The sequence below is a fragment of the Vanacampus margaritifer genome, chromosome 3 (assembly GCF_051991255.1).
Source record: "Vanacampus margaritifer isolate UIUO_Vmar chromosome 3, RoL_Vmar_1.0, whole genome shotgun sequence".
NCBI classification, from domain to species: domain Eukaryota; kingdom Metazoa; phylum Chordata; class Actinopteri; order Syngnathiformes; family Syngnathidae; genus Vanacampus; species Vanacampus margaritifer.
Window position 1 is genome coordinate 22556124 of NC_135434.1, and position 20790 is coordinate 22576913.

General features: G+C 39.4%; 1 protein-coding gene across 3 annotated transcripts; it reads left to right on the forward strand.

The window, feature by feature from the left end:
- The first annotated feature begins 4490 nt into the window (after positions 1–4490).
- Positions 4491–20510, forward strand: add2 (adducin 2 (beta)). 3 transcript variants are annotated; one of them, XM_077561914.1, is made up of 16 exons: positions 4491–4849; positions 7370–7560; positions 7912–8053; positions 9338–9489; positions 9596–9676; positions 9998–10147; positions 10920–11063; positions 11290–11388; positions 11462–11638; positions 12979–13236; positions 14432–14548; positions 14618–14704; positions 15195–15321; positions 17177–17254; positions 19215–19248; positions 19416–19531. In XM_077561914.1, coding segments are annotated over exons 2-16 (1794 nt in total). In that variant the 5' UTR covers positions 4491–4849; positions 7370–7413; the 3' UTR covers positions 19417–19531. The 3 variants fall into 3 exon arrangements, with proteins under 3 accessions (XP_077418040.1, XP_077418038.1, XP_077418039.1); XM_077561912.1 differs by lacking the exon at positions 19215–19248 and having other exon boundaries at positions 19416–20510; XM_077561913.1 differs by lacking the exons at positions 17177–17254; positions 19215–19248 and having other exon boundaries at positions 19416–20510.
- Positions 20511–20790: the final 280 nt, after the last annotated feature.

A 20790-nucleotide genomic window follows, 5' to 3' on the forward strand; every position in this document is an offset into this window, starting at 1 on the left:
GCAGCTTCACACAGCAATTTGCCATACTTCATCGTTCTAATGAGCTTAGATGTGGTATGTTCCTGCAAACGCTGATATGGTACATCCTGGTATAGGTCTGTCTGGGATAATTGTTTAAAAAATATATGTATTGCTCATGTTGGCACCACAGCGCATCAAGGGCTGTAAGACGTCATCTTCACACTCAGGATTGTAAACTGTCATCTGTGAAGTTACGTGAGCGATGTTTGATTTTGTTGGGGGCGTACCATGGGCAACTCTGACATGCGTGCTACAGGGACCTAACAGTCCAATTCAGGGGGTTTGGAATCAGAACCCCATACTCCCAAAGCAACCCCCCCAGAGACACGTCGAACACCTCCAAGTCCACGAAACACATGTAGACTGTTTGGGCGAACATTCATGCACCCTGCCTAGGGTGTCCAGCTGGTCCACTGTTTCCCGGCCAGGACAAAAAACGCACTGTTCCTCGTGAATCTGAGATTGGACTTCCAGATGGTCCTTCCTCTCCAGCACCCCTGAAAAGACCCTGTTAGAAAGGCTGAGCGAGGAGTGTCTCAACTCTTTCTGACAGAGGATTCTGCCAGACATTCTGAGCAAACCCTCACAATACATTTGGGTCTACCAGGTCGGACTCGCATATTCCCCCACCTTTGGCGCCAACACACCACCAGATGGTGATCAGTTTAAAGCAACACACATCTCTTTGTGTCCAAAACATAATCGAACTACGGCCTAGGGTGCCTGTCCTGGTGCCAAGCGCACATACGGACATGCTAATGTTTGAACATGTTTGCTATAGACAATTCGTGATGAGCACAAAACTCTAGTAATAGAATGCCGCCCTGGTTCTGATCAGTGGGTTTGGGGGTCTTCCAGATCTCACGGTCATTGCCCACCTGAGCATTAAAGTCACCTAACACAATGAGAGAGTCCCTAGAGGAGGGAGCGCTCTCCAGCTCCAAGGAAGGGTGGAACTCTGAGCTGTTGTTTGGTGCATAGGTACCAACAAGAGTCAGGACCCATCTTAAAATATTTGTTTATTTTTATCCTGGGTTTAAATATGATTCAATTTTGAGGCCGACCTTACTTCTGTTGGCAGCTTATTCCACTTGCCAAAGTACTCATGCGTCAACGCTGTGGAGCATCATATATTCGGCTAATGAGTTCAATGCTTACCAAAATAACAGACTGCATTTAAGAAACAAGATTAAAGCACTGTTAATCATTCTTATTAATGTCGTGTTTTAATAGTACTTTAACTTAATTGTTCAGCCCAAAATGTGCTGATGGGGAAAAAATGGATTCATGCTGTATTACAGTGCCCTCTCGTGGTAAAGTATTTCACTACAATTTTATTCAGCAATATTGTAGTGGGCTGTCTTCATCACTTATGACATTATACAGTTGCACTCAAAACTCACAATTATTCAAACTACATTCCAAAATATATTTGCAAAGGCTTCAAACTTAAGCAACACTAATATATATATATATATATATATATATATATATATATATATATATATATAGTGTGTTTTGTTGGAAATATTGTCAAATTATGTTTCCCCCCATCCTCTTTTCAGGACTTGTTACTATGAAGAAAGAAGATGCGAGAAGGTGCCTTTTTTATTTCTTGTTTTACTTTTGAAAGTAGTATTAGTTTGTTGTAATTGCTATTTGCTATAGAAAACAGTTTATTTAACCAAACATGTCCTTGGCAATGTTTACAATGTAAAACATGAATTGATTTGACTTGAGAGTGAGTCTTAATGTTTTGTACTTGATGTACTATGTGCAAGTTAAATGGAGAAAAGTTAATTTAAGCTTTATTCAATTTATTTATTTTAACCTGCTTACTCAATTGTTTAAGTTTTTGGAAGTGCTTCAGTTCTGTCGTTTGCCCACACAGTTTAAGTTATTTGAACCATGTAAATGTAAAATAAACTTTAAAAAAAAATAAAATAAAAACTTCTGAGTGTCTTATTTTATTTTATTTTTTATCACAAATGGGTACTGTAATGATTCAACATTTTCTGTCTTTTGAAAAGTGGACTAAAACATTTCCACTGACGCTATAGTTTATACATTAGTATGAAATATGCAATAGAAAAAAGTGCTTATCCTCTCAGTACCATCAGGACCAGTTCTCAATTTTGGTAAGAAATGGTTAAAATTATGTTTTGGCTTGATTTTAATGTTGACGCGTCATGAGTGTGCACGTTAGTGATTTGACAATTGTCATGCTGGTATGACCTAAAAACCTTTGAAGCATGCAATTTGTTGGTATCCTGCTCGTATAGGGCCATATTCTCCCGTTGACGCTTTTTGCGCGCCCAGCTTACACACTTTCAAGGAATGCAGATTCTCCCATCCAGGCTTCTGACACATCCACCATGTGTAACCTGGAAATATGTGCATTTTGGTGTCCCAAGTTGGATCAATGTCCTCCACTTAACTTAGTTCCAGCCAGAAATCTGTGAAAAGTGGAAATGATCATCCAAAAAACGTAATTTCCGTCTTTCCTTGTCATCCCTTCATGATAACATTACTTGTCATTACTTATGTGCAGCATATATTCGCTGCCGTGGATGTGATAATTATTTGTTAGCCACACTAAATAGCCAGTGAAGCTTGGTGCTAGCTAGATAGTTGTGGCGAAAGTAGCATCGATCTTATGCCTCGACGATGGACCAGAGAAATCGCTCTTACCGGTGCAACGAGTTGGCATGTAATTATTTGTGTTACTATATACAGATAATCCGTAAGTAACAGTTGGCACCCATGATATCAAATTAGTTTAAGATCCAGCAGGGGTCCATATTGAGCAACTGACACAGGTCCAACACACTAACAATGCAGTTTGCCCACAGTGCTGCAATGCTTCATGAGGCATAGTCTACCATCATATAACTTATTAACGTGTCAAAGAAAATGCTCTTACCTCGATTTGAAAATTATAGTCTTGTTTGGTGAACCACCAATTGGCAAACAGACTATTCGGGGAGGGGGTGGATGGCTGACGAGAGCAGACAGATGTAGATTGTGTAACTCGGATCCCACCTCATGGGTCCAAAGAGGCAACTGAAGATATGTGTGAAAATAATTATAATATGAAAAACAAAGTAAATAAATCTACTCTGGTTTTTTTATGGGACATCATGTTCAATGCTATGGGAAGAGATTTTTCAAAATTATTGACAACTATATCTGAGTGTTTTTGAGATCCACAAATATGTGATTTTTACATGTTAATGTTGCTGTATGTATGCATTTATCATGATTTTTATTTGTCAATGTTCAATTCTAATTGTTGACTGTGCTCTTGGGTGATCGGCGGCCACGTGTATTTATTTTTAAGACAAACACAGGGCAGACCAAAATGTTCACGCGTTGAAAGGCCATCCGTCCTCCGTCTGCTAGGAGCACTGTTGCTGTCTCCCAGTTCTCATTTTAAGAATTAGAAATTGAAAAACGGAAAACTAGCCTCTATCTGATCCACTATGTGTTTATTTAACACAAGTCTGGAAACAAAATACAACCCTAAAATTTGTTTCCCTCAAGCTTAGGTTGCCTTGGCAGGATGAACTTGAACTGTTAGTTGAACTGTCGCACAATATGATGTCACAAATAGGCGACACTACCGTAGGAGAGTGGAGGGTTTGAGGAGTTGGGCACACCTTGAGCCACAACCACAACAGATGGACCAATGTGGCATGTCTATTATTATCGGCGGATTTCTTTATTATCTGGTTTATCTGTATGATGTCAAATTGGTTGATTATTGCCAATAATTATTGGTGGATTTCTTTAATATCTAGTTAATCTGTTTGACGTCAAATTGGTCAATAAATGCCAATTAACCTCTGTAACATTACATGGGGCGGCATAGCTCAGTGGTAGAGTGGTTGTCTCCCATCCGTGAGGTTGTGCGTTTAATCCTCACCATACTGAACCCTGATTTGCTCCCAATGGATGTGGCAGCAGTCGGCCATTGGTGCGTGAATGTGAGGAACTGTGAAGTGCTTTGGGCACCATATGGTGTAGTTAAAGTGCTATATTAAAAGCAGTCCATTTACCAATATAGTAGCAATCAAATTTTTCCGCTACTGTTCTGTTTTATATGTATTCTGTACTTTTTCAGCCCCCTCTGTTCCCTCACAAAACTTGTTCTGTAAGGCTACATTTTCAATAAATATTGAAAGATACAAGAACAACAAAAAAATCACTTTTGTGAAACAGAAGTCCATAAAGGAACGATCACAATTTCACAATTAAATTTGAGATAACTTTCAAATTTGATGTACATCCGTTACAAAGACATGCATCAATCTTGAGATAAAACAGAAAACCTGTGGCTATACTAATGCATTTTTATATACAGTGGTGTTTATTGTAAATTACAATTTTAAATCAACTAAACTTTGCATAGCACCGCCACCTATATGTAACATGAAGATGATTCATCCCCACTCCCAACAGAAGGTGGCGTCTGACTGACGTGTTCCTACTTAATCGGGCCTTTAAATTTGTTAAAGCGCAACCTTTTTATACACGGCGCTGAAAATCCAAATAGGCTTCACAGGCATAATCTGTGCATGTTACTCTGAAATTGTCTGTTGCTGTGTAACCGAGTCCCACGGAACAGGCGTGGCAGTGGGCTGGTCCACGACGCAGTCGGCAATGAAAAGCACCATGGTCCACTGACTTGCCATCAAATACTCTGACAAAGAAACGTAGCTGCCGCCAGCACATTTGCAGCCGACCACATCTGTCTGCTTTGACGGCGGCATTCGTCACTTGGTGTTCTGCAGCCTGCACGGCGGATCCGTCCTGGGGAGGCGCTGAGGTCAGTTCGTTACCTTCTAATCATGTTTATTGCGTGCAACATCTCAGTGTTGTTGGGCGTTGTACTGCATGCAGCACACCCTTGTCCGTGCGTGAAGCGGCGTGTGCGTTTCGATGCTGATAGAAGGTCGATCACGTTGAGAAATGCTCGAAAAGCATCCTCCTTTGTGCATTGTGCGCTATTTTGCTGTTCACATCAAATAAATATTCTATTGGTGTCGGGCCCGAAGTCGATATCCTTGCAATCGCATTTCGACTTAGCCTACTATTTACATGCCCCTGCTTGTTTTTTTTTATTAAATTGTCGCGCGTTTGACAAATGCCGAGCATTAATTTTCCTGACAACACAAGGGAGCAGCCGCGTGAGCAGTCACTGTGTGGTGGCTGTCGGCCTCCACATCGAGCGATATTGCAGGCGTCCATTAGCTCATCATTGGCTGTGCTGGTGCTGATGCTGCGTTGCGTGTGAGTGTTGCTAGGCAGCCATGCAACTTGCGGCCACAAGGGAATGTTTGAGTATGAGTGTGTGTTGTAGATCTTGTTCACTCCCACAAATGTGTTGTTGATACGAGCTGCGTTCACGTGACTATTGAACCAACAGCTAGGACTGCATGTGCAGTATAACCACAGTACATCCGGCATTACTTTCTGTGGGGAGTTTGCACATTATCTCCATGCTGGCGTGTGTTTTATTCACTTCCTGCAATTATCAATTTACTACCTTGACTAAGGTGAGTTCAGACTTTAGACCAGGTTAAACCAGGTCTAAATTGTGGCGCAGGTGGTGTAACGTGATTTTGGTGGATTTCATCACTCTCACAACAACAATGATCCTTTCTTACAGCACCTGTCTACAAAAAATACCAAAAGAAATAAAACGCCACCCATGCGCACAGTACGATTGCACTTTGCACTAGGCTTGTCCTGGGCATGAAAGTAGGACCCATTGTGTATAATGTATAGCACTGTAGCTATTTTTATGCACCTCGTCCTCATTAGGGTTGTGGGGGTAAACTATTGCTGCTCAGGGTTCGCATTGAACTCTAAAACAGTTAGGTCAAAAAATAACCCAACTATGAGTCAAAAATGGGCCGATTCTCTACTTGGGTCTGTTTGACCCAACTTTAAGTCAAGAAATGGGTCTTTTAGTGTAAAACAATTACTCGGATCCTTTACTTGGGTCAAAAATGTTGGTTATTTTGTATAAAACAACCCAGAAAGTTGGGTCAAATTGACACATAAAGTGGATCGGTCCATTTTTGATCCACAAATGGGTTACTTTTGACCCAACAGTTTTTAGAGTGAGGTCAACAGCAATTTTATATATATTTTTTTTAAATGCAGACTGATCAAGGGGTCTATATGACTTTAAACACAATCATCAATGCAGATCTAATGATGTTTTATAGGCAGTAAGGTTAAAAAATATTCTTACTTTGTTTCCCTGCTATGATGATTATTGATTTAATTTTATTTTAAGTACATTGTGAGAATCACAATACAGTGTTTAGGTCCATTCTGGCTCTAGCCTAATGAAAGTGGAGCCAAGGAAAATCAATATAGAAGTACTTAAGGTAATTATTGCAATGGATCTTGGTGCTCCCAAAACCATTGTGGGTAGACACATTTATAGTACAGTCGAAACATACATGTACGTGTCAAACTAAGCACCATAATGGCTTTCTGGGAAATTTGATAGTCCATTTGTCCTGTAACTGCATGTTGTTAGTAAATCCATGTCAGGCTCCTCTCACCCAATTATGTGTCAGGTAAGTTTTAATAGACAGTTTTGTATGGATACACAGTATATTCGTATTGTGTATACCAGTATGCTATGCAAGTAGTCAGGGTGGGTGTGGGGTGTTTTGGGACCTTATCAGCGCCCTGCAGCACTGTGTGTGAAAACACAGTTGGGAAGAGACCCCGGTTCTTTTTGAACGATCGTTATGGTAACTTCTAACTTTTTTATTTATTTATTTATTTATTTATTTTTTACCATTACTAAGCTGAGTTGCTGTTTTATTTATAGTTAATAGTTGTGATGGTGCTGTAACTGTCTACATGTGATCTCATAGGCCTACCAACTGTGATCAATGTTTTCTTCTGCTAGTGATATACGGTCTCCTTTTGGATGGGTAGGTTTCTTTTGATTTTTTCTTTCTAAATAAATTACTAACAGAATAATAATCCTCAACAAAAAGAAAACAATTAGCTCACAAAGTCCAATGTAAATGGGATCAAATGTAAACACTTTGTTTTTGTGTGAGATGAGTTATTGCTTATCTGTGTGGAGATGCTTCCTCCCACATTTCAAAACCATGTACAGTATGTTCGATCAACGGAACACGCGAAATTGCCTGTCGGTTTGAATGTGAGTGTCAACAGTTGTCTCAATGTCAGCCCTGAGATTGACTGGTGATCACTCACCCTCGTCAGCTAGGATAGACCGCAACTTGAAAACTCCCTACCATCTCGTATGTTCAATGTGAATGTCTTTTCATTCTGATTATATGTTCGGTAGTTGTCCTTGACCGAGCCGTGGTTGTGAGACAGCAACTGTGGGAGATGAGCAAGTCTCCGACCCCAATGGAAACCCCAGTGCAGCGGAGCCCCAGTAATGGGGTCCCGGAAAGCCTCCAATCTCCACAGCATTCAACTCCTGGCTCTGGAACGCATCTTAAGAAACACATCTCCAGTCTTCTTCAGAGTCCGGTGAGAGCAGTCTGCTCTGCATACGTCCAGCTTAATAAAATATAACGTGAACACTTCTAGGCTTGTCAACTGAGGGATAAAATGATGAGGTCATAACTCTGTCAGAAAATCAATTTCATCTCAAGTATCAATTTCATGCTGATGCTGCACTATATATTATATTATTATATTTCAGTGAGCACTGTAGTTTGTGTTTGTGCATGTAGAATGGCAACTACTGGCACACCATTCTGAAATTTACCATAAAGTAAAATGCAGATCAATCTTATGTTATTAGTGTGGTTTTTTTATGTCTAGAAGATTGCATTCATTCCTGTGAACATGTTTTTTTTTTTTTTTTGTATTGATCAGTCATTCAAGGAGGAGCTGGATGCACTTATCCAGGAGCAGATGAAGAAGGGTGGCAGCTCATCAAACCTTTGGGCGCTCAGGCAGTTGGCTGACTACATGGCCATGCATGGCTCACCTGCAACCCTATCCGTCTCCCCATCTAGTATGTAAAAAAAAATATGATGGCGTGTAAATGCTAATTCTAGAATTTCCCAAATGGTTGTTGTCCCGGATCAATCGTAACTGTGTCCTAATACCTACCATCAACAGCCAAAGCAAATATTTAATAGGCCTGGATTGATTTGGAATCATTTAATAGCAGGCACTCAATACTCACTCTAAATGATTGTTTGATTAAAGGAAGTAACAAGTAAGATATAGCTTTGACAATGTGAAAGATGATATTGCCAGAGCTACTGCACAGCAGAAATTGTGCACTCTGCCTCGCCCTTTCCCATGGCTATCATAACCTAGCTGACATAGTGACTCACCAAACATATTGCATCAGGATAGCTTGCTTTGTTAATCTAAAATTATCACTCCAAATGTATTATGAAGCGGTTTATTTGTCTTTGTGTGACATATAAGAAAATCCAGAAAATGGTTAAAATCTGTCTAGTCCAGCGCTCACTAACATTTCTTAAAATGAGAGCAACTTCTTGGGTACTGATAAAGACAAAGGGCTTTCAGTTTGATACGCACTTCTGAAATAAATATGCACAAATTAATTTTTATTAATGTTACCATTATATATTGTTATAAAAAAAGTATAATTCATGTGAAGACACTAAATATGTTATCTATCTACCAGTGTTACATTTGCAAACAGCCACTTTTTAGAACAGGCCCACGGGGTACTCATGTGGTCCTCGGGGGCTTCTTCTCACCCCTGGTCTAACCCATTCATACAAGAAAGCAAATTATGATCAAATCAGAATGATGTCTGTGGCACTTGTGTTTTATTGACTCATCATTACAGCCTGGATTTAAAAAAAAAAAAAAAAAAAAGGAGATGCCAGCAGCTTTTCAATTGGTGTAACATACATAAGAATGCTGGAAGGTAGTTGTGTACGGAGTCAAATTCCTTTTCCACACACATACTCCAACTTTTCACAATTGTGTTTCATTGTAGACATTCTTCATTAATCACTTTGTAGCTTGTTTGCTTGCTAAATGACATTTGGACAGAAAAACAAACAAGCATCAAGTGCCACTTTGTTTTTCTTTTGATTTGAGGATTTGTGTTTGTTTATTTATTTAGTGCTCACATTTCTCCAGGTATTAACCAACATGTGTTTATCAATGTGCCAGTCCGTGGTATAGCAGAAAAGTATTTTACTGACATTTGTGAAGATTTCCAGGACAAAAGACCTAAAGTCACAATATTTCTTTGTGTCCGACAGTGTCTCATTGTCTAGATTTGTAAATGTGTTTGTCCACCTTGCAGACATGATGATGGTAACCCCCATTAATGACCTCCAAGGCTGTGATCCTGGCAGCATGGTGAAAGGGGAGCGACTGATGCGCTGCAAGCTTGCCAGCGTCCATCGTCTTTTTGATCTCTACGGCTGGGCCCAAATCAGTCACACCTGCCTCACTGTTTGTTTGCTTTTACTTTTGTTGAAACATTGCTGAATGCAGTGGTTTGCTATGACTTCAACTTCAGGATATTGGCATTTATGATGTGTCTTATCTTCTTTGACAGCTGCGTGTGAGCAAAGAACAAGAACACTTCTTGGTGCTACCAGACGGCTTGGCCTACAGCGAGGTTACTGGATCAAGCCTGGTTAGTAGTAGTAGTAGGAGTAGTACTCCAAGAACCATGCTTCAGAGAATACAATCTTTACAAAGCAGTCATTTAAATACTCTGAAATTAAAAATGGACACTGTACAAGAATATTTTTGTTACTTTTTTACAATTATTATTAATGGTAGATGGCTACTACAAGCATTTCATTTGATTACATTTCAACCCATCCCTCATCATGATTATTATTATTATAATGAAACTTTCTTTTCTGATTATCCAGGAAAGCAACACTGTCTGATAATATGTTGAGTTGGTGTTGTCACCTGTGTAAGCACATATGGGTGATGTGATTTTCAGGTAAAGGTGAATATCTTGGGTGAAATGGTGGAGAAGGGCAGCGTAAACCTTGGTGTAGACACGGAGAAGTTTAGCCTGCACTCAGCTATCTATTCAGCCAGACCGGATGCCCGCTGCCTATTTCACCTCCACACACCAGCCACAGCAGCAGTAAGTCATCCTGAGATTATTATTGACGTCCTGTATTAAATTTAAATAAAACATCAATTACTCATGGTGACATTTAGTCCAATATTAGATTTAATAAAATAGGAAATCTATCTATCTATCTATCTATCTATCTATCTATCTATCTATCTATCTATCTATCTATCTATCTATCTATCTATCTATCTATCTATCTATCTATCTATCTCTTCATCTCTTCATCTCTCATGCCTTTTACCCTGCTTTGGAATTTATTTTGTATCATCCTTGTGGTTAACAACAATGAGGTCCCTCGGCTGTTCAGAAGCTTTCTGCAGACTTTAAATGGTGGTAGGTGTGTGCTGGCTCTCATTTAACATGAGTTTGGGTGTGACATTACTTTTCTGAACACAGCCACGTCACACTGAATCCCCATCTATAAGAGGGTGTGTGTACTTATGCAACCATGCTATATCAGATGTTTATTTGCACTCCCCATCTCTGAAATGTATTATTAAAACAATTGAGTTGTACAGGTTCTACTTTAGGTTAATGAATAGTTGAAAAATGATTCGATTTTGTATTAAAAAAAATATTTATCTTGTTCTCATTTTTGCGTATCACGAAAACCTACTATTTGAATAGGAGTGCATAGATGGTGTGACGGGTGACCTTATTATCATTATTTTTTTGCTTGAGCACTTTCCCTCAAAAATGTCTGAGCCTATATATAGTTTAACATTGATATAATGTACTTATTTCTTCATGAGCTTTCAGCAACAATGTCTGTCATTAGGTCTCTGCTATGAAATGTGGCCTGCTGCCATTGTCCCACGAAGCCCTGCTGGTTGGGGATGTGGCCTATTATGAGTACAATGGAGTGATGGAGGCAGAGGAAGACCGTGTAGAGCTTCAGAAGAGCCTTGGGCCCACTTGTAAGGTTAGCTAACTACAAAAGACTCACCACCCTTACAATATAGTGGTTTATTCATCAGCACTATTGTGCTTTCCTCATGGGTGCAAAGAATGAATACCTAATTACGGTAGTGACTCTAGCACTGCTCCAAGATGAGAGCTTTTAAGAATGTCCTCTGATTGCATGTGGATGGACATCTAATTTGTCAACGGCTTATTCCAATTCTATTGTGGATTTCAATTATGTGAAGGTACTGGTGCTTAGAAATCACGGCATAGTGGCCCTGGGGGAGTCTGTGGAGGAGGCCTTCTACGCAATCTACCACATTCAGGCTGCCTGTCAAATTCAGGTACACGCACACAAACACTGCGTGAGAGCATTTTCCAATTATTTCATCTGATTATTGACTTTATGTATGGCAGGTGTCAGCATTGTGCAGTGCCGGCGGTGAACAGAACCTGATTTTGCTTGACCGGACCACCCATAAACCCAATCATGCTGGCACTGTGGGCTGGGCTGGCTCTACATTTGGCCCAATGCAGAAGAGCCGCATTGGAGAACATGAGTTTGAAGCCCTCATGAGAACTCTAGATAATTTGGTGAGTCAGTTAAAAAAAAATCTACTTGCATTGTTTCCTTTGCAGTAAAATAAATGCAGTTTTTAGTAAGGCCCACTGAGCCAACCCCATTTTGTGTGGAGACATCATGACAATGGATATCTGAAATGCCAATTACGTATATCTGAAATAAATGATAATCGAAAAGCATCCCGAATTGAAGACTAGGGAGAGGTGGGGTATAAAAAAAATCTGCAGATTGGCCTTGAAAAAGACATCATAATACAAATTAAGACTTGTAGCGTTCCAAAAGAAACAACATGCGAGAGTCACCCTCCCCCACGCGGTGCTCTCGTCATTCACCAGACACATTCAAGAGTTTTGGATATGTGAAAAATGCTCTTTCGGATATCCGAAATGCTAATTACGGATATCTGAAAAGCGGAAATAGATCATTTGAAATGCTGCTTAATTTATGGGTTATCTGACAGTTACCGATATCTGAAATGGAATTATAGATATCCGAAATACAGATATCTAAAATGGGGGTGGTGGATATCTGAAATTCTAATTACACATTTCCAAAATGAAGTTACGGATATCCCAAATGCAAAGACAGCCAAAACGGATAAATGCTAATTTCAGATATCTGAAACAAATGCTAATTACAAATATCCGAAATGCAGTTACAGATAAATAAATTAAAGGTATCCGAAAAAGTTCCGGATATCCTAAATGATAATTATGGATATCCAAAACAGATATCCAAAATGAAGTTATAGGTATTTGAAAAACAGTTACAGATATCTAAAATGGAATTACAGATATCCGAAATACAGATATCTGAAATGCTAATCAATACAAAAGGAAGTTACGGGGCTATCCAAAATGCAGTTACGGAAATTACAGATATCTGAAAAGCAGTCACGGGCCATTATGTATATCTGAAATGATAATAACAGATATCCAAAATGAAGCTACGGATATCCGAAATGCAGGTACCAGATATCGGAAATCATCCATTCCGGATATCCAAAACCGTTACGGATATCCGAAATGCTAATTACAGATATCTGAATTGAAGTTCTGGAAATCCAAAATGCCATTATGGATATCTGAAATGCTAATTACAGATATCCAAATTTGTTATTAGTCCAAAATTACGGGACATCTTAAAAAATTATCATCATTTACAGAATATAAATTGCTCTTCCACATCTTGAGTGTATACAAAAAAAGCTTCACAAAAATGTGTTTCTCTTTAAATGTATCAAATTGGTTGAAGACAAACACTTTCTTAACTAGCAGTAATCTTCAATATTTAGCTGTGATCCTGAGCTTGATGCATGAAATATAAAGCTTTACCACCTGGTGTCTTCCAGGGTTACCGTACAGGTTATGCCTACCGTTTCCCGTTGCTTCTGGAAAGATCACGGTCACAAACACGGAAGGATATTGAGATTCCTGCAACCACCACAGCCTTTCACCAGTTCGATGATGACGGAATTCCTTTGGGTCTCAAGCAGCAGCACCCTTTCACCCATCGCCAGCAACAGGAGAGAACTCGATGGCTCAACACTCCCAACATCTACCAGAAAGTCAGCCAGGAGGAAGCCAGTCCTGGACACCAGCGAACCACTGTAAGAATGTGATTAGTTTGGGGAATGCACTCAACTGCCCGATCACATAAGTTAGAACCAGTCTTGTGCTGGACATAAACAATGTCAATAAGGCTTTTTTAATTGACTGGATATCTGGCGTGTCAAGTTGTTGGTCAGCTGTGACAAAAATCTTGCTGCTTTGAAGACCCCCTTTTTCTTTTATCGCTCAGTTTCATAGATCCTAATATTACATTTGACAGAGCCATCTTTTGTTGAATTACAGGTATAATTATATAATAAAAATTATACAAGTTTCCTCCTGTAAACATCAGAAAGCATATCATTTACAAAAGTCTTATGTTTAACAAATTTAAAGCACTCATAAATCATGCTGTTTCTACTCTAAGTACTGTCTCAAATGTTCTCTCCAATCTCAATACTGTAAATGTATAGGATCGTATGCTGAGAAACGTTTTTTGGGAGGAGCAATATGGCGACTTCAAAACTATTGGCCTATCATCTACAGTATTCAATTGTAATGTATATACAGATCAGTGGTTGACTGGCAACTGGCGTTTTTATTACCTCTCACCCAAAGCCAGCTAATATTTAATATAATAGTTTCTATAAGTCTAAGTAAAAAGTATTTCAAAAAAATATTGAATGTATTTTATTTATTGTTGTTATAGTGATTGTGCTCTGGGCCCTGGGCTATGTTTGTTTTCTGATAACAGGAAAATGGATGAATTGCAATGATTGTTACTATAAAGGGTTATATAGTGGACTTTCATTCATCCAGCTCAAGCTGGCTTTATTATCAATGAGTGATAATTGATGTGATCAGCCCAGGGTGGATCCGACCTGCCTTTTTCTTTTGGTCAGCTGGGATACATTGCAGTTTCCACACAAACGGACATGGATGACTAAGTGGTGTTTAAAATGGATGGATGAAGTGATGGAAAAAGAAAATCGGATGGCTTTCTCATGCCGTTGGGTGGAGCTAGTTCCCCCACATTGTTTACCTCCTACATCCACTCGCTGAAGCTCTGCAATGCAGAGAAGGCTGCCTCGACTCCATTTTTGAGTTTGCTGCAGTGCGAAGTCTGTCCTCTAGTGGTAGAACAAATGAACACATTCAAGGGAAGCTGGAACCACTTTGGAAACCCTCACCTCATAGAACAGCAATGAGTAGACAGAAACATGATGTAAACTAACTGTTATCTTCTACCCTCAGTGGATGAAGACAGAAGAAATGACACAAGCTGCTGGCACAGCAATCAAGATAGAAAGCCCAAACCAGTTCGTGCCTCTTTTTACAAACCCCCGAGAAGTGATCGAGACACGAAACAAGGTACCTTGTAACTGTGAAAACGGGTGTCCAAGTGCCGTATACTTGTTTTGATTTATCTTTCCACCTCAGATCCGACAGCAGAATCGTCAAGACATGAAGACAGCGGGGCCACAGTCTCAGGTCCTCGCCAGTGTGGTAACGGATGATAGTCCTCCGGTAAAATTCATTATACATACAGTTGTGTCCTAAATAATAATTTGACTAAAGGTTAAGAACATTCCAAATCAATAGCAGCGTCTTTATTTAAGCTGCTTGTTTACTGCTGTTTGTGGCTGCTGAGCTAACCCATTTCAAGGACATTTTGTCTTCATAATAAGGCAACATGATTTCTTTAAGTAGTTTGAAGCATCCAAATTGATCTGTGATTCCTGGTGTGCAAAAAAAAAAATGCTTCCAATACCATAAGAAGAGAAACAGTTATATGTGTCATAATACTTGGACTGCCATGCATACATATGACTCACCTTCTGGTCCATTATTTGCCATGTTATTGTTACAATATACTGGTAATTTCCTCCAAAAGCAGTGATTGATCTGGTTAGTCATTTTGAACTGCTATTATATTTATAACACAAATGTATCTTAGCTGTTTACAACCCCTCTAGACAATTTGGAGCTGTGATTTTGTTTTTGTCCTTTCACTCAGTCACCAGTCAGCCCACCTCAAGTCCCACCAGAGCCTGAAACTCCCAACCCCTTTAATCAGCTGACAGACCAGGAGCTAGAGGACTACCGCATGGAAGTACAGAAGAAACAAGACATTGGGACCAATGGTAGGTTTCATTCAGCCAGACTTCACCGAAGTATGTATGCTTTCTCATTTCAAGAGAGACATTTGTTCTCCGATAAGTCATATTTGCAAACATTGCAGCATTTTAGTTGTTGAACTCTGTGCGGTGAGGTTTCATGACTGGAGTCTGATAGAAAAATATGAACCCAAAATACAAGATTAGCCTATAATTAAATATATTAGACAGAATGTTACCGTGTGCAGTACATATGCTTATAACTATTTTAATGATGAACTCATGAACTAAAATGAAGAAGAACTAACATAGAAATGACTTTGATGTACATGCACTGAACAGTACTTAAATTAAAGCTCATCTTTCTTTGTTTGGTCTCAAACATCTGTTTTGTGTTTAAAAGTGTCTTTGTTGCATGCCATATCTTCTGTAAAGTGTTCTTTATATACAACAATTAATCATCTACTACGCTACAATTCAATTCAAGTAATCATCGTCTGTACACTAGGGATGGGCGATACCTCACTTTTTGGTTTCATACCAATTTTGTAGCAAATTCTTTGCTCATGGGCTTTACTTTCACTTGATTGTTGATGATTCTGACATGATGCAAACAAATCTTGGAGTAGCACCTGGAGATATACCTTGTAAGAGAAAACTAAGTTTTTTTTCTTAGCGAATTAAATATACATGTAGAGCTTCTCCCAGACTTCTTGGTGTGCCTTTGTTTGGGGGCATTTTCGCCAAGAGGCAGAAAAAAAATGTGAACGCGAAATCAGAGAAATCATGTATTCAAGTTAGGCACTTTGTGAGTGGCAACGCAAGAGAGCCACCAGTGGCTTCACTTCTCCCAACGGCGAGTAAGTTAGTCTATTTATGTACAAGTTTTTGGTTTTTATTCATCTCAGGCGAAGGCTATTTCGCCACTTGCTGTCGACTGAAAATGACATCATAGTTGCTCTGGGCTCAGGCAACGACCAATCACAGCATACCAGTTTTCTGAAGCTGAGCCGTGATTGGTTTTTATCTTCATCCCGAGCTACTGCGATTTTCAGTCGACAGCAAATGGCAAAATGGCCGCCGCCTGAGATCGCGAAAAAAAAAGGGTAGATATTGCTGCTTAATTAATATTCCACAAACACAATATTAATCAGAATGTGATGTTTAGTCTAGTGGGGTACATACATACAACACATTACTGCAAATAAATGCTTTTGGTTTGACAGACACAATCAAACACAGGAACTACCTTTATTATGACACAGGCAAAGGACAGTGCCGTGTTTTTTGGATAGTTTTCTAACAAGGACTTTTGCCAGACAGTGGGTGGTGCAGAGGACTAGACTTTTGGTGCAACTTGTCTTTTCAAGATCACTGCGGCTGTGATGAGTGGTGTTCAGGTTTTTGAACAAATTGCTTGTGTAAAAGTGTTTTGGCACACATTCGGCATGGTTCAGCATCTTTATCAAATGGTGTTACTAACAGCACACGTCACTTTGGTTTTGGCCAGTTTCCCGGCTCCTTCTGTGCTGGCTGTGTCAGATTCCTACATTTGACAAGTTTCCTTGTCACGTAACATGGATTATCACAATACATTGCCCTGTATGGTGGTGTAACAGCACATAGTAATTGAAATAATCCATCTAAAATACTAGTTGAAATGGATCCATGCACCTCCCAAATCATGTTTGTTAGATTACCTAACCCTAACCCTAACCCTAACCCTTAATATCAATATTTGCCCATCCCTACCGTACACAACAATGATAATGGATGTCTGCCACAACCTTAATGCTTTTCTTTGCCTCTCAGCTACAGTTTCTGCACAGCTGAGCAATTATCTCAGTCTGCTAGTGTGTAACTCTTTGCTTTGTGTAAGTAGGGGAGGAGGTGACAAATGACAATTCCACAACTACCTCCCCCACAAAGGGCCCTCTGCCCAATCATCCCACCCTTTCAGGTGAGGCATTGGAGGTGCACTCCCTGCCTGCCCTGCATGAAATGCATAGTGGCTATCTAACCCACCTGCCTGCTGCAGTCTTCAATAAACAATTGTGATAGACTCTGCTTTACTGCTTTTACCCTCTCATGCTTCAAATTGTCACTGATGGCCATGTTACTCCTCATAGTAGTCACCAACCACCGCTGTAGAGTTTGATCTAATTACCTACAACCAGGGGTGAAAGTGGTTAGAGTTTATTGCCGGAACCCACTGACTGACACATTTGTGTGTGTGAGTGTGTCAGAAGCACTATTAGACTTGTTAACACTTGTGTTATAAATCTGACTCCAGAAAAAAATAATAATAATCTGACGTTAATAGATGCGTGTGTGGCAGCCTGGCAGGTTATTTAACGTGTGTTTTTTTTTTTTTTTTTTACAGTTGCGTAGCCGTCATATTTTCGTGACCAAAGCACCGTTCTAGATTGTTCCGATCCAGAATCATTTACCGGAACATAGTTCCGGACCGTTCCGGACCACTTTCACCTCTGCCTACAACTAAGAATATCGAAAAGTATACAGTAACTTAAGCGTATGCACACTTGCACAATATAGATTAAATTGGCTGTACTCAGTTGGGTCAAAAATAATCCTATTATGGGTCAAAATGGACAGATCCTCTTTGGGTCAAAAATTGGGTCTTTTTCTATAAAACAACCCAGAAAGTTAGGTTAGATCCTCTACTTGTGCCAATTTGACCCATCTTTGGATCTAAAATTGCGTGTGTGTGTGTGTGTGTGTGTGTGTGTGTGTGTGTGTGTGTGTGAGAGAGAGAGATTGGGTCTTTTTTTTCAGAAGGTTGGATCATATGTTCTACTTGGATCAATTCGACAAAATTCTGGGTCAAAATTGGGTTATATTGCATAACACAACCCAGAAAGTTGGGTCAGAATGTCTATTTGGGTCACTTTAACCCACCTTTGGGTCAGAAATTGGGTCATTTTCTATAAAACAACTCAGAAATTAGATCATCTACTGGGGTCAATTTGACCCAACTTTGGGTACCGGTAAATAATTTGATTTTTATTTATTTATTTTTAAATAAAACAACCCAGAAATTTGGGTCATATCTTCTACTTGGATCAAAAATGGGTGACAAAAATGTAGTCCTTTTGTATATAATGACCCTTAAAGTTGGGTTAGATCCTCTATTTGGGTAAATTTGACCCAACTTTGGGTAAAAAAAATAGGTCATTTTGTATAAAACAACCCAGAAAGTTGGGTCAAATTGTAAGTGGATCATTCTGTTTTTGATCCATAATTGCGTTACTTTTGACCCAACTGTTTTTAGAGTGTAGATACATACAGTGAAGAATTTGATTCCCGTTATTCTAAATGTAACATCACACTGTTATTGTACAACTAATAAATAATTGATTCTCAAATACTGGTGACCTTGTGAAGTGATACTGGCCACAGGCATGACATTTCCTACCTCCCCCTCAATAATATATGATACTAATGGGGGCAGCTACTGCCTGGCCCCAAAACGATGTCTATCCTCAGCAGAGCATACTGTCAAAGTCAGACTACATGCATTCAAAATAAGCAATTTCCGTATTTTTAGATGGTTCCTGTGAACATTTTTAATTGCAAGTATTTTCCTTGACAGATCGTAGCTGTGACAATTGTTGTGGTTGTCCCATATATTTTCCACAGTCAAAGGGGAGTAACACCGGGGGTCAAGTTCTAGCTGTTGTCTGTTTGCTCTAAGAGGACATTTTGGCTAGTCGTAAAGAAGCTTGCGTAGCATCTGAAGCCAGTGAATGGTTTACATGTATCTCAGGTCAAAATGTTTTCTACCCAAGTCATCAGTGTTGATACATATTCATCTGTCCCTGTACCCACTGTGTCTCCTGTACCTGTGTCCCTCTGTGTCTGTCTGTCCTTTTCTGTGTTACTTTGCAAATGATTCATAGGGCACACCTCTGGTGCTTTGGTCTTGTCTCACTAGTAAGTACAGAAAGCGCACACATCTCACAAAGAGCGCATGCCCATCTGCACTGATAAGATGTATATGAATGCCATTTGGCTTTGCTGCTTCAACAACACTCAAGATTTGTATCTGGCTGCTAAAATGTTACTCTTGTGTTTTCATTTTATGACAATCGTCGGAGCAGGAGACGCAAAGGCGGACTCCGCAGTCATACAGAACGGAGGTGAAGAGGAGAAGCAGGCGGAAGAACTCGAGAAAGGGATGAAGGCGCTTTCAACCAACGACACCTCCACCCCTGCTGCTCTGCCTGGCAAACCACAGGGTGGCACACCCGAGGGTTCACCATCCAAGTCCCCATCCAAGAAGAAAAAGAAGTTCAAGCCGCCATCATTCCTGAAAAAGAGCAAGAAGCAGAAGGAAAAAGTAGAAACTTGAGTTGATTAACGCCATACCTTGATGAAATCTTGCTGTGAAATATTTCTTTGTGTACAATGCAGTAACAGACGGGTCACGTTCACTGCAGGTCTTTTCAAACACAATTACAAAGCCATCTTCAAAATTGGTTAGGACAGATTCATTGACTCTGGTCACTCTTTCACTCTTTGAATTAAAAGAGAAAAAAAGAACTTGGCCGGCTCCAACCCACCATCACCACAACTACAACTCATCACATATGCTTTGTATTTCTCACGTATTTTAGTCACAACTCATTTTGCATATTGCATATATCATTTGTATTCACTACTCGGAATTGGTCCCTTAATATTGCTAGAAAATCACTTGATTAGCATCTTGTAATTGTTCAGTTATAAACATCACATTGATATTGCCGGTGTATATGTGAGCACACGTGCATTACATGTAGAAATGTATACTGATAGCTACCAATTGTGCTCTGAAAGCTGTTTATTGTAAATCTATCAGACTATAGGTGTTATTATAGCAGGAATACAACAAAGAAGATGAATGCTGAGCGAAAATTATACTGTCTTGCAAGAAAACAAAGGTGGCTAAAAATGTGCTTGTAATTGCAGCTTAAAGACTCGTGAATAATACACTGAAGGCACTAAAACATCCCACTTTCCCCATATTCCTGTGTATGTGTATGCAAATACCTCCAAACAGTCAAATATGCTTTCTGTTTAAAGTCAGTTGGTGCACATCAAATGCTGATGCAATGTTTGCTCATGATTTGGATTATTTTATATTAGAATGTGTACGTGAATGTTGCAAGTCTACCATATACCTGTCATTAAAGTTTTATTTCAAATTAACTCAAGTTATGGACACTGTCTGTCTATCCTTAATTATTATGACTCGTTAATAACAGTCATTATACATCAATGTTGTACAGCTTCTTTATACTCAAACATGCTCCAACCATGTCAATCACAATGTTTTTATGTACGATGCAAGCAAAATGGTAACATTTGGAGCAAAATACTTTATATAGAAAGTCATTTAAGAATTTATTCCATATCCTTGATATTTAGCTTAAGGTTAATTTAGTATGTTCTTTGTCCTCCTAGCAAGACAATTCTACAAAAGCAGAATGACTA

Excerpts from the sequence above, each read along its gene's own strand:
- add2 (XM_077561912.1), top strand. The coding sequence starts at position 7,414 with ATGAGCAAGTCTCCGACCCCAATGGAAACCCCAGTGCAGCGGAGCCCC. Across the intron at positions 9,677-9,997 it reads AGGTTACTGGATCAAGCCTG|GTAAAGGTGAATATCTTGGG; the intron begins GTTAGTAGTAGT and ends TGTGATTTTCAG. Across the intron at positions 15,322-17,176 it reads ACAAGACATTGGGACCAATG|GGGAGGAGGTGACAAATGAC; the intron begins GTAGGTTTCATT and ends TTGTGTAAGTAG.